Below are 14,307 nucleotides of genomic sequence, written 5' to 3' on the forward strand. Positions count from 1 at the left end.
GTGGGGCATCAACAGCTTGGAGGACAACTGCACTGTGGGGCATTCCACAGCTTGGAGGACAAATGCACTGTGGGGCATTCCACAGCTTGGAGGACAACTGCACTGAGGGGCATTCCACAGCTTGGAGGACAACTGTACTGTGGGGCATTCCACAGCTTGGAGGACAACTGCACTGTGGGGCATTCCACAGCTTGGAGGACAGCTGCACTGTGGGGCATTCCACAGCTTGGAGGACAGCTGCACTGAGGGGCATTCCACAGCTTGGAGGACAACTGCACAGTGGGGCATTCCACAGCTTGGAAGACAACTGCACTGAAGGGTATTCCACAGCTTGGAGGACAACTGCACTGTGGGGCACTCCACAACTTGTAGGACAACTGCACTGAGGGGCATTTCACAGCTTGGACGACGACTGCACTGTGGGGCATTCCACAGCTTGGAGGACAACTAGACTGTGGGGCATTCCACAGCTTGGAGGACAACTGCACTGAGGGGCATTCCACAGCTTGGAGGACAACTGCACTGAGGGGCATTCCACAGCTTGGAGGACAACTGCACTGTGGGGTATTCCACAGGTTGGAGGACAACTGCACTGAGGGGCATTCCACAGCTTGGATGACGACTGCACTGTGGGGCATTTCACAGCTTGGAGGACAACTGCACTGAGGGCCATTCCACAGCTTGGAGGACAACTGCACTGAGGGGCATTCCACAGCTTGGAGGACAACTGCACTGTGGGGCATTCCACAGCTTGGAGGACAACTGCACTGTGGGGTATTCCACAGGTTGGAGGACAACTGCACTGAGGGGCATTCCACAGCTTGGATGACGACTGCACTGTGGGGCATTCCACAGCTTGGAGGACAACTGCACTGAGGGCCATTCCACAGCTTGGAGGACAACTGCACTGAGGGGCATTCCACAGCTTGGGGGACAACTGCACGGTATGTCCTTTTCCTAGAGGCTACATCAGCTTGGGAATGTTTATTCCTTTTCAATCCTCCAGGTTCCATAAGTGTACATCCCTCAGTCTCCTATAATCCTGCACTTCACCTTTTCTATGTCCCTGCTCAGTTTGTCACCTTTCGCTGGACAGTGCCCCATACACTACATTGTTTATGAGCCAAGGCTTCCATAACTACTAACAATATTTAACATGCAGCCTCATTAGAGCACTGCACAACTGAAGGAAACTTTAGGCTACCTGAAGCTGGTGCTTCTGGCTAGGAAATGAGTCGTCATGTTAAACCTGTTCAGTCCCCTTCCACACTGACTAGAACTGTTCCCATCATGTCTGCCAACAGACGGCTTCCTATTATGCAATCATACAATCCAACTGACTACTGCACTCTGCTTCTTTGTCCCGAAATGAGGGCACAGTCTGACCTGCACAATGGTCAACAACACGACTCTTAACAGAATTTAACTAACTCTTAACAAACATTCTACTCTACCCTTAGCTGGGACTAGATTACAGATACCTATAACCCTCCAAGGGGCCAGCTGTGTCAAAAGATTTAAACTCCAACTCTGCCTCATTGCAAGAAAGTTCATCTTTGCTCTGTATTCTGCTCTTCTTTTTCTCTCTCTCTCTCTCTTATCCCATTGCCAAACCATTTCACCACAAAAAAAGAATAAAAATACATTTCTATTAGGTAAGCATTTGTAATGCTGAGACCTACAACAGCAAGTCCTGATACATGGTCACTGAATGGCTGAAAAAACATACTCACAAATACAAAGTCCAAGATTACCACTTCATGGAATATTCCCTCTTCTCTGAAGCATGGCAATCTCAGAGTTGGTACATATGTAAGTTCGGGTGAGGGGCTTTCAAAAAAGAAGTTTAAAGGAGGAAAAGCTCTGTTTGAAATGTGCTCCTCTCTTGGATATTCTTTATTTTTATTTTTCAGCCTGTGCGGAGTCCGCATGCCCTCCTTGTGGTCTCGTGGGTTTCCTCCTGATGTTCCGGCTTCCTCCCACATCCCAAAGACATGCTGTAGGAGGACTGGACACTCTAAATTGGCCCTAGGCACGAGTGAATGTGTGTGTGTGCTTTCCATGGAAGGTTTGGCGCCGGACTGGCAACTCAACACCGTAAAACTCTACTGCCAATCATGAGTGGACAGGTGATCCGCTGTGGCGACCCTTAACCAGGATAAGCCAAAAGAAGAAGAAGAAGTCTGTCAGCACTTGGTATTACAAGTGACGACATTATAAACAGGGAGCCTTCATTTAAGCCTTCATTTATTCAGCTAACTTGATGTCATTTGTCCCCAGAGCCTTGTGTCGCCAGTAGCCTCTGGATAACCTGTATGCCTTAACTATTACTTTAATTCTTATCCCAGTTTGATCACTTTATCTAAACCCCACCTTAAAACAATATCTATTATCTGTTAATACTTCTAACTGCAACTCATTCATCCTATAAAATTTTTATCTCCCCATAAAACTGTCTTTTCTAGAGCAAGGCATGTTCATTAGTTAAGTTTAAAAAAAAACAAAAAAAACATGGTGTTCTGCATTTATTCAGACTATCAGCTGGATAATTTTTCTTAATCAAGGCATTTACTATTTCTTACCTTGGGAACCTTAAGTGACTTGGATCCCCAATTCACCTAATTTCTGAGAATTCCCATAAGAAATATTCCCTGGGGTGCCATCAAACACAAAATTCAGTGGTCATACAAGCCATGAAGAAGTGTCACACCTGGCTTCATTTGCATTGCCATGGCTGATGTGACCTTTCCCATCTAGCCTCTTCCCATTTAATCCTACCTGCGCTTCATCACCCAGGAATGTTAGTGAAATCCAGGTTATTAGTAGTGCAGTCTTGCACCCTGTCCCTATGACAGCAGACAACTACACATTTTGTAACCTGATGACATGCCTCCATTTGCTAATGCTGTGTGTATTTCTGTTCAAGCAGAGGTCCATCACTATTCGTGAAGCCTTTGGAAGTGAACCTTTGAACTTGCATTCAAAGAGACTCAAAAGGAAGTTGCACAGATATGTCAACATGTTACTAACTGTAGTTGGCCGAAACTAGCTTTTTTAAAAAACATTTTTGTGCTGCACCATCGCTTGGAAACATATGGCAAGGCAAACAAAATCCACAGCTTATACAAAATTGTTAGCTACCCCCCAACCTGACAACTAGTGTGGTAAAAGCACACCTCTGTAAACAGCATTTCTGCTCTCCCTGAATAGAAACCTTGTCTCTTTTCTGGAAATGCTACACTGTGCAGCATCAAGCCTTCCACTTTTCTGACAGCATCAGTTTTTTTTTCATAATAGCTATGAGACAGAGCTTAAATCAAGACTTAGAAAAAAATGTAAAAAGGCTATATATCTTTAAAAGTGTCAATGGTTATTAAAAACAAATGTATGAAGGCTTGGCTAATATATAATGTATTTGTGTACAGAAGTGATATTAATCTAGCTGTACTAAAATTTATCACATGATGAAAAAACTTTGAGATGATGTATAATTTAAACAGAACCTGCATTATTTAAATAAATTCTCCATAGCAGCCTATCAAGTTTCTTTAGGAGGCCGTTATTCATTTATTAAAGAGAAAAGCAATGCACAGTTTTAATGCATTTTTTCTTTGTGTACTGCATAAAAATCAAACAGGGTTTCCAAAGAACTCATCTCAAAAAGTCATAGATTCACAATATATTTCTATGGCTAGTTCATTAAATTAATTTGTGAGTGCTGCACCCGAAATTACGCTGGATGAAAAATGGCTGTAAAATTTAAATGGTACAAACTCATCTTATTAGTGGCAAAACATTAAAAAACAAACAGCCCCCTCTGCGTCGTGCTAATTTGTCTGGGGATGAAAGCCATTTGATGGATGGTTCTTACCTTATTCATAAGCGAGGATAAAAGAGATGCATTTCCCGGTGCAGCAAGTCCATTAGATTCATTGCTGGAACACACAAATGAACAATGTTTAGTCAAGATTTGCATAGGAACAGTAAATATTATCATTAGTCTTAGGCTTCAAACATGTTTTGTCCTTGCTTTAAAGAAAGACGTTTGGGGTCAGGATGGCAAACAATTTTTTTCTTGTAGCATCTGTTATTACTAACAAAAATGTTGTCTCAGGAGCATGCACATTACTGTTGTTTTTGCTGGTTTTCTTTTTGTTTTTTTTTTTACTGACATAAAGGAATACTGATTTTTTTTAGTTATTTACCTGCTATTTGTTAAAAAAGGAAGCAGTAGTAGATGCAACTCCTTACAGGCAAACATAAAACAATCCATTATAGGAATACGTCTACCCTCCCTGTGGTAGCATTTCATATATAACAAATACCATAAAGAACACATTTTTTGTTCTTAATTATTGCTGTTTATTGAATTGATTACTATGTACACAGGAAAATGTCCAGAATTTTGTGAATTAAACACACAATTAAAACAAGCGATATTATTATTAATGCTCCTATTACTGATATCCCACTCATGCTGAGTTCTTCCTTGGTACTTATGTGGTACCAGGCTGGATAAGATGTCCTTGAAATTTCCTGATTCATGACAAAAACACCCCTTTCTTTACTGTTCAGTTAATGTCTTTCTATATTTAACATTCCCTTATATGGCACTATGTGTTGCACCATAAAAACTTAGTGACCCACCTGAAAATGTCATTCCTTCAGCTGGCTCTGTGCCTACACCTACTACCAAAGCTGACATTTATTATAGTGTTGTAGGGAATTATTGAGATGTCACTTTAAATGTGGAATGTCACATGCAAAGAAACAGCCAAAAGCAGAGGACAAACAAACTGCAGGAATCTTAGGTTTATGCTAATTTCTGCAATTAACAGTAAAAAACCAAATAACTACAAATGTTAAGTAGACTCCCAAGAGTACCCTAAGATTTAGAGATCTTTTAAAGAACTACACGCAAACATCACATTTTTCTCCTCATAAAGGGTTGTCCAGCAGGTGACCCTAGGGCTACAATATGGCCCACCGCAGCATTTTATCTGGTTCTCGGTATGTCCTAGAACATTCTGTTTGAATAGACAGATACATATTGAACATGGTAATGTGCTCTCACCAAACCTTGCAAAATATGGAGTGGCCCCTGAACTGTTTTGGTAAGTGGCCCCTGACCCAAAAAGGCTAGACATCCCTGCTCCAGCCTCAAGACTGCTGTTAAGATAAATATTTCCGTTTATTTATTTTTTTAGAATTGAGCTTGCAATGTTTGTACACCATGAGGCTGCGTAAAAAATCTGCCATTTTTTATTTTCTAGTACTTGTTACATCATGTGCTACTTCAGTTTCTCTAGAAAAAAATGAGACATGCAGGAGGCAGGGATACACCTGAAATGAACATCTTTAATAAAACTAAATGGGTCACTGGTTTCAAATTCAAACACAGTCAATAGTTTAAAACTACCTGGATGGAAACACTGATAATTTTCAAGTGTGAATTGTCAAAGATCATTAATAAAACCATTCAAGAAAGACTAGCAGGCATGGCAGCTTAAAATCAAATAATTTAAAGTGTATTTTTAGCAGGACATTTAAAAATGATAAAGTCTAGGCCTGTTTCATACTTGCTACTAATAAAATGTAGAAGGTGTCAAGTAAAAAAAACATATACATATATGTATACAAGTCATTTCTGGCTATAACAAATTACAAAATACCACTACCCACTTAAAAGGAGTATTTTCAACTGCGTACTTGTGTGTTACTACATTACGTTGCTTTGCTAGTAAGTAAAACCATTAACCAAACACGGCCAAATGTGTAAATAAAATAAAATAAAAACAAAAACACGTGGAAACAATCAGAAATGTTAGTCTACAGTTTAGCACTGAGTCATAGAATAAAGGTTTCCATTTGCTGGGTCATGACCTCCTGCTTTATTTTGATTGGTTGATGTGTTAGCTGATCAGTGTGTGACATCGAACTTTTGAATACCTTGAATGTATCACAGTTTACATAAATGTCTTTCTGGATGAAGGTTGTATTGCAGCGCATGATTTCAACATTATAATGACCAACATGCAAACATTTTAATAGGTTTGCATATTTCATCTTTGAAACAACCAAGCCAAAGTACGAACAGTGGACTATTGGAACTACACAAACAAGTTTGCTTGTATTGTGACAGATGAACAAGCTAAATCATACAATAAAGGTTTCCTTTCATAAGATGCAACAATTAGAAAGAACAAAACTCACTAATGCCAAGAGTTAGGATACCAGGGAGATAGATGGAGTGGTATTAGCATAGTACAGAAGATAAAATATATGTTTATATATGTATATCCATACAGACAGACACACACACCTATATATATATATATATATATATATATATATATATATATATATATATATATATATATATATATATATATACATATAGATATATCTACATCTATCTATATATATATATATATATATATATGTGTGTGTATGTGTGTGAATATGTATGTATGTATATATCTATCTATATATACATACACACACACACACACACACACACACACACATATATATATATATATATATGCATATATATATATATATATATATATATATATATATATTTACACACACACACACACACACACACACACACACACACACACACACACACACACACACACATTTTTCTTTACTGTTTTAAGGTGCTAGTGTCAAATAAGGCAAGTGAGTTCATGAACATAATTCCCACCAATTAATTTCCAATATAAAGCATTTAATAGCAGACGTCAAATTTTACTATGATATTCTTTCTGTCTTACTGCAACTTATACAGATAAAGATTATAACTCACACGTCACTGTCATTAGTCATTTTATCTACATCAAAAAGTACCCTATGATTTAGGTTCCACGGAGAATGTTAGGGCTCTCCTTATGAGGATGTTTATGGAAATCCCAAAACTAAAATGAAAGAGTTTTACTGTAAAACCTTTTTGCTGTTGACTTCACTTCCTTTATGCCTGGAGCAATTCCCATAGAATGCTTTGTGACGTACTGTTTCAAAGTAGGATGCCATGGTTCTCCTTCCGAGCACCGTGAAACCTGTTTCTCTTAACCCCACCTCCAGTATGTCTCCAGTAAACATGTTCCATCAGCAATCCTCAGAAGTATACTTAAATCTTTGACATTTCCCTATTGCCTGCAAACATTCAGGAAGCCACAGTTTAACCAAGGATAAAGGAAGTGAATGAAGAAGGAGGAGACAGTGGTGCCTACGTTCAAAAAATAACACTCTGCAATTAGCTGAATGCTGTGTTCATATGTGAGAAGCTTCCAGTTGTCAAGTAATGCAAAAGCATTTATTTACATATTTTTTATCATTATTTGCAGTTAAGGATTCCAATAAAGGGATTGGCCACTGGGAGGAGAACCATGCTAGTAACACGTGACATCATAATGTGACATTTTATAAAAATGCATGTCATGAAGTCAAAAAGAAATGAAACCTTGAAAAAACTCTAAAGAACTTAGGTATGATATCAAACATAATAAGCACAACAATGAAAGCAGCATTGTTTTATTATTTTTATTTTTGTTGACATTTGTTTACCACAGTAGCGTATTGATCATCAGTGACCATTTGCATGCACAGCCTGGGTATAAAAAACAATTCTTGTTCACAAGTTCAATACTGAGAGCATTTTATACAAAGATATTAACAAAAGAAAGTATACAAGATACAACAATATTGACAAGTGTAAACACCAGAAAGTACCACATAAAGATAATAACAAAACCAGTCTAGAACATACAAAGGGAGACAAAATAGCAGTACAGCTTATTATTTAAAAAAAATGTGTAGTCCCCACGTTATTTAAATCATAATACTCAAATGAGTGACGGATGCTGGCAGGGTAGCAGTGCAGGGTCCCTATCACTTTGTCAAATGAACTATTTATCGAATACCTCTTCGTCAAACTTTCTTTATCAAACCTTAATCCAGTGAATGCTTGTTTTAGCTGTTTTTTTTTTCCCAGGGAGAAAAACTAGTTGGCCATCATTGGGAGTTTGCCTTTTTCCCACTGTAGTGTGATCTCGGAGTTGGTATATTTAGAGGGGGTGGGTTTTAAATTTTGTGTTTTTTGTGATGGTTGCTAGGTTGGCTGACTAATTTTTCTCCCTGGGAAAAAATTTGCTAAAACAAGTGTTCAATGGATTAAGCTTCTATAACTAAAGTTCGATCTAGAGGTAGTCAATAGTTTGTTCGACAAAATGATATAGACCCAGCAGTGCATCCATTATTACTTTAGAGCAGCAAAAATGTGTATGTTTATAAACCAATAATTTTACAGTTCTTAGTGCTAGCTTACAATAGCTTAGTTTTGCAAAGGAATGAAGTTGGCTTCAAACAGGACCACAAGTAGCCATTTGAAAGTTTTATTTGCAGAACAGATGATGACTTCAGAAGTCAGACATTATAAAATTCTAAAATACTGAGAAAAAGGGGCCTAAGGTGCAAAGGGACAGGTAGTACTGCACAATATTTTAATGTCTGAGATTCCCAATATTTCACACTTCCATGGTATACAAACCACTTTTATTCAGAAATCAGCATTTCATTGAATTGCATGCAGAACTATAATTATGTAAAACCAGTTTGGATGATGGTCCTTCGGCATACAAAAAGACCGCAGTTATGCCTTCCAAGGGCACCACAGTTACAAATACCTTTATATAATTTTCATGCTCACTAAAATAATGCAATTTGTGCTTGCTTGTTTTTTTTTCCCCTGGCAAAATATAAACATGTGGGCAAAATGAGAGGTTTACAGACCACCTGGAATGTTTTAGAACAAGTACACATGATCTGCCAGTCTATACTACCATCTTCTGAGCACATGGAGTTTTTTCTAATGATAATAGGTGTCACGGGACCACATGTCTATGTTAATGAGCAGACATAACAAAAGGGTACTTCATCCTGTGTCCTGTTGAATACTGGCAAACGCTAGCTCTCCGGATTCTCTATCTTCCAATGAGATGTGACAACGTATGAGCGACACTGTCAATTACATTACCTTACTAGGTTTTTGACCAGTAAGAGTATTAGAATATGTGTCTGAATGACAGCAACAGGCAAATAAAAAAATGTGAATTTTTTGGTACAGGGAGAACAGAAATATGATTACTCTAGAATTTATGGAGAAAACATCATCGGGCTCCTAAACCATTTCATTTGTATACCACCTATGAACCTATATTCACCCCAGGGATCACGTCAGTCACCCTGCTAGACAGGGGTCCAGGGAAGTAAATAGTGTGGGAAGCAATAGCCAGGGAATTGTTATGGCTAGGCTTGGATTGGCCCTAGGGTCGATAGCCTAGTACCAACCTATGAACCATCCCACCCGTCCCTTATCAAACATATCACCAATATAAAAGATTTTTTTATTGGTAGTTAACTTCTACTTGAAAACAGTCATATAGCATGAAGGCACCAATTAAATTACATCTGAGAAAATGCCAGGATAATACAACACTTTCTAGTCACAGAAGCTAAAACTGACTTGAAAGTGGATTACAAAACTGCTACTCGGTATGTTAATTAAAACAAGACTACAACAACAAAGAAGGTGGCACTGCCCAGAAGAACATGTCAACATACATTGTGATCCTTGCCAATTTAGCATGGTAATGATTTTTTAAACAGAGAACTGAACTCTTGCAGTACCTATTTCAAATACAGTGCAGAGCTATGTGGTTTGTAGTGCCACCTCTGAAATCCAGTAAAGTGCAATCAGTTAACAGCACCTATCTTGCTGGTGAAGTGGTTCAAATCCCACCTAGAAAAAAATGACACTAAGTTGTACAACTTTCTTGTGTTACCCAGCCTAATGTAAATTCTTTTTCTGTGGCTCTACTGGTTAAGTAATGGACTTTTTTGTTTCATTACTGTTCTGCATGAAGCATGACCTCGGTTATCTCTTAGTGATATAAACTCACACTGAAGTAATAAATAAATGACATTTTCCTTTGAAGTTCATCTTTTGATAATACTCTGCATACAGGCACCAGTATAGCATTAGTACTGAGAGGGAGGGCCTGGCTTTGGACTGCCTACGGCATTTTGTTCTAGCACACCTAGCCTCTTGTAATCATTAACTTTCTAGATCTGTCTCACCCATTGTCCATAATCTCCCACTTCTTCCACCATAAATAAATATTTTATTTAACTACTGATTTCTCCAACTACTGCCCTATTGCTATTTTACCATCCCAGCAAATTTTTTAGGAACATCCATTCATTCCCAACTCTTGGATCACCTAATCGAGCACAACATTCTATCTGCCACCCAATATGGCTTTTGACGCGATCACGGCATCACCACAGCTCTCTTCAGCTTCTGTCAACCTAAATATAAATGCCAGGAAACTAGCCTCCACTCTCTTTCTGGATATGTCAAAGGTATTTGATCTAGTCTCCCATCAAAAACTGGTCTTTGAACTCTCCACAACAGGGTTTTCCCAAATTGCACTCTCATGGTTGCACAGCAAGCCATCCAACAGCATACAAGCTGTAAAACTGAAACAAAATCTCTCCCTCTTCCTACCAGTCTATGTCAGAGTTACACCGAGTTCAGTTTTTGGTCCATTGTTATTTAGCATCTTCAACACTCAATCTCCACACATGCACAAAACAAGCAATCACTGTTCAGTATGCATATGGTGACACTCTTACGGGCAGCACCAAATCCATAGCTGCTTCACATGACCCAAGAATCCTTTTCTTCCACTGGGACTTGGCTACAAAACTCTAATTTCACTATTAAATGCAAAGAATACTGAACTAATGTTTTTCACACTGAAGCATATATTAGTATAGAAAAAAAATTTTTCAAAATTCTCTCACCCAACAACATTACTATCGAAATGGTTACCCAGACAAAAGTGCTTGGTGTCACTATAGATGACAGCCTAAGGTACAACCAGCATATTACCCATGCCATCCTAAAAAAAAAAAAAAAAAAAAACACCGAAAAGGTGGTCTCCTGTACCGTGCTAAACCTTTCCTCACTGACAGTTCTAGGAGGAGCACTTTGCCAGCATACCTCCTCCCAATGCTTCTTTATGCTTCCTCCAGTCTTACCAATCTACAAAATACCCCAAAAAACAAACCTGACTCATGCTACAACAAAACTGGAAAATATGCAGCAAATCTTCCACACAGATCCCACAACTGCCAGGCACTAAAACGACTCCCAGCTACATACTTCTGATCACAGTTTTCTAAAAATTATTACCTAAATTGGCCTTATTCTTCATGTGTCAGGACTACATTACTGATTGCATACTTCAATTGAAACACCAGCTTTCTATATTTGACTAACCATTGTTACGTCTTTATACAAGTGTGCCTGATTTATCTACCTATCTATGAGTACTGTTGCATTTTACTTGTCTGTAACCTAAATATTTATTTTATTTTACATTTGTTGACCGGGATAGTCCGACTGGATTCATGTCCATTTTCAGTGGAGGCCTGGGGAGAAAAGTTCCATGATAAGCAGTTAAGATTACAGATACAACATACAGTGGTTACATACTTAAGTTATACACATTCCAAGGTTAGAGATAATCCCAGGTGTAAATCTGGACTAAGTAACACAACTAAGCTAAATTATAGTTATTAACTCATAGTACAGGAGAGTTAGTCTGGTTTGATACATTGACATAGCCAGTTTAGTGTCAAATATTGTTTGAGTCTTATCTTAAATTGACTCAGGGTGATAAGTAAAGTAATATCAGCTGAGAGTGAGTTTCAGGATCTACCTGCAGAGTTGGCAAAGAGAGAGTCACCGGCTGAGTTATTAATTTTGATAATCTGAACTAGCAGTCTGTTAGAAGATCGAAGAGGTCTGGGATTGTTATATGGGGTGATAATGTTTTTTAGTGCAGGAGTATTGTCCGGATTGTAAAGGATTTTATATGCCATAATCATTTAGTTATACTGGATCAAGCTGGGCAGTTCTAGCCACCCAAGCTTGTTTAGAGTGATACAGTGGTGTGTTTTATAAGGCAGACTAGTGGCAAATCTGGCAATGTGGTTGTAGCAGATAGAGAGTTTGTTGAGGACAGACTTGTTTAAATTAGACAGTAAAGGGGATGCATATAGAAGAGTTGAAAGTAGGTGAGAGCAAGCTATGGCAATTCTAGCAGGTGGGGTTAAGAAGGCTTTTATCCTGTAAAGTGACCCTAGTTTTTTATTGATGGTTTTGATGGTTTGATTAACATGCAGGTCGAATTTAAGATTGTTATCTATGATAACACCTAGTAGTTTTGTAGAGGTGTCTGGGGAGATTATAGTGCCATTATTGGATTTTATGGTAAAGGTAAATGCAGTAGACCTATGAGTTGCTGAGAAAAGTAACAGTTTTGTTTTTTTAGGATTTAAGATCAGACGACGACCAGAAAGCCAGTTTTCTATTATATTGAAGGTGTTCTGGGTAGCTGACCATAGTTCTGTCTGAGATGTGGCTGAGCAGATCAGGGTAGAATCACCAGCGTATTGAATACAGCTGACTTTTGGTATAACAGTATAAAGGTCATTGATGAAAATGGAGAACAGAAGGGGCCCTAGTATAGAACCCTGGGGTACGCCAAGGGAGTTGGGTAGGAGGTTAGATAGTTTGTTTTGCCAAAGGACAGCCTGCTGTCTGCCACTCAGATAAGACTGGAACCATTGAAGGGCTTTAGTATCTAGACAGAATGTTTTCAGGGTGTGGATTAGAAGTTGGTGATCATATCAAATGCCTTGGAGAGGTCCAAGAAGAGGGCAGAGGATCTGTTATTATTGTTGCGATTATGGTTTATGGTGTTGGAGAAGGCTAGGAGGGCTGAAGTAGTGCTGTGGTGAGGTCGGAAGCCATGCTGGGAGTCTGTCATAAGGTTATTCTGAATTAGGTGGTGCAGTAGTTGTCTTTGAATATATGTTTCCATAATCTTTGCAAGTGGAGATAATATAGCTATTGACCTATTAGATAGTTCAGTAGACCTCCTTTGTGAAGTAGGATTACATAGGATATTTTCCAGATGGTGGGGATATGGTTTGATTGATTAGTATAGAGATGGGGTAAGCAATGGCATTAGCTGCTTTTTGTAGATACTCGGCAGGGAGTAGATCAACAGAGAGGTTAGTTGGTTTTAATTTTTTGATCAAGGTACAGATACGTGAAGTGGCAACTGGTTGGAATCTGAATGAGAGTTGGTTACTAGGGGTGGTGTCCTCAGGGCCAGGGGAGCTTGGAGGTAGCTGGCTAGCTAGGGCTTGGATTGTCTCCATAAAGAATTGGTTAAAACTGTCTGAGACTTCCTCAGGTAGTTTATCAATGGTGGCTGCAGGGGTCGGGGTGGAAGTTTGTCCAGGATGTAATAGTTTATTTAAACCTGGCCAAAACTTCTGAGGGTTGTTTTGATTTATTTGCTGTAGATTATAGTAGTATTTTTTTTGTCTTGTAAAATGGATATTTTAGTTTCATTCCTTGATTGCTTATATTTAATGGGATCTTGGGGGTCTTTAGTGGTACGCTATAATGCCCATGCTTTGTATCTAAGGGTGATTTTTAGTTTGGACTCTTTGGAAAGCCATGGCGCAGTTTTTGCCTTTATTCTTATTGAATGCATGAGAGTCAAGGATCTCAAGGAATTTGTTGATGAAGTATACAACTACTTCCTCTAAGGGGAGATGTTTTAGAATTGACCATTTGCATGAGTTTAGCTCCTGTTGGAAATTGACAAGGTTAAAGTTCTTTTTGTTTCTTACAATTCTGATATGGGTTGTTGGGGGTTGATGGCTTTATGCTTAATTTTATAGGTAAGAAGGTGATCACTTAAGTCATCAGGGAGGGTCCCAGAGGTGTACAGTTGGGAGTGACTATTGATAAGTATCCAATCACGTATGATTTCTTTATGGTTAGGTTTTCCGATCATGGTAGGGGGTGGTTATTTATTTATATTATTATTTATTTCAGTTTGAATACCGGGGAAGTCCACTGGGCTTGGGGGCCCATTTTCAGTGGAGGCCCGGGGAGAAAAGCTCCACATAAGCAAGAATTCTTTTTAATTAAGAAAGAGTTAAGACACAGAAGAACATTACAAGTTAACAGGTGGCTAGAAAGTAGTCTACAAACAATATCAGATTGCTAAATTAGCAAAGTTAGCAAAAATTATTGACAATTTCAATTTGGCAAAAATGGCTTATTAAATAAAGAGAAAAGAAAAAAGGCAAAAAGAATGAAGAAACATTCAGAACTTTTAATGTTAGAAGTTTAAGCAAATTAGTATTTTA

At 38.5% G+C, this 14,307-nt stretch overlaps 1 protein-coding gene across 3 annotated transcripts in view; it reads right to left on the reverse strand.

Moving 5' to 3' along the window:
* The window catches only part of CASZ1 (castor zinc finger 1), a 668,840-nt gene that overhangs the window by 101,619 nt on the left and 552,914 nt on the right, over positions 1-14,307 (reverse strand). For all 3 annotated transcript variants that reach the window (XM_044063158.1, XM_044063159.1, XM_044063157.1), the window contains one exon: positions 3,872-3,935. In XM_044063158.1, the coding sequence (XP_043919093.1) occupies positions 3,872-3,935 (64 nt within the window). The remainder of the gene's footprint in view (positions 1-3,871; positions 3,936-14,307) is intronic.

The sequence above is a fragment of the Protopterus annectens genome, chromosome 2.part1, assembly GCF_019279795.1.
Source record: "Protopterus annectens isolate FY-2018-M chromosome 2.part1, PAN1.0, whole genome shotgun sequence".
NCBI classification, from domain to species: Eukaryota; Metazoa; Chordata; order Ceratodontiformes; family Protopteridae; genus Protopterus; species Protopterus annectens.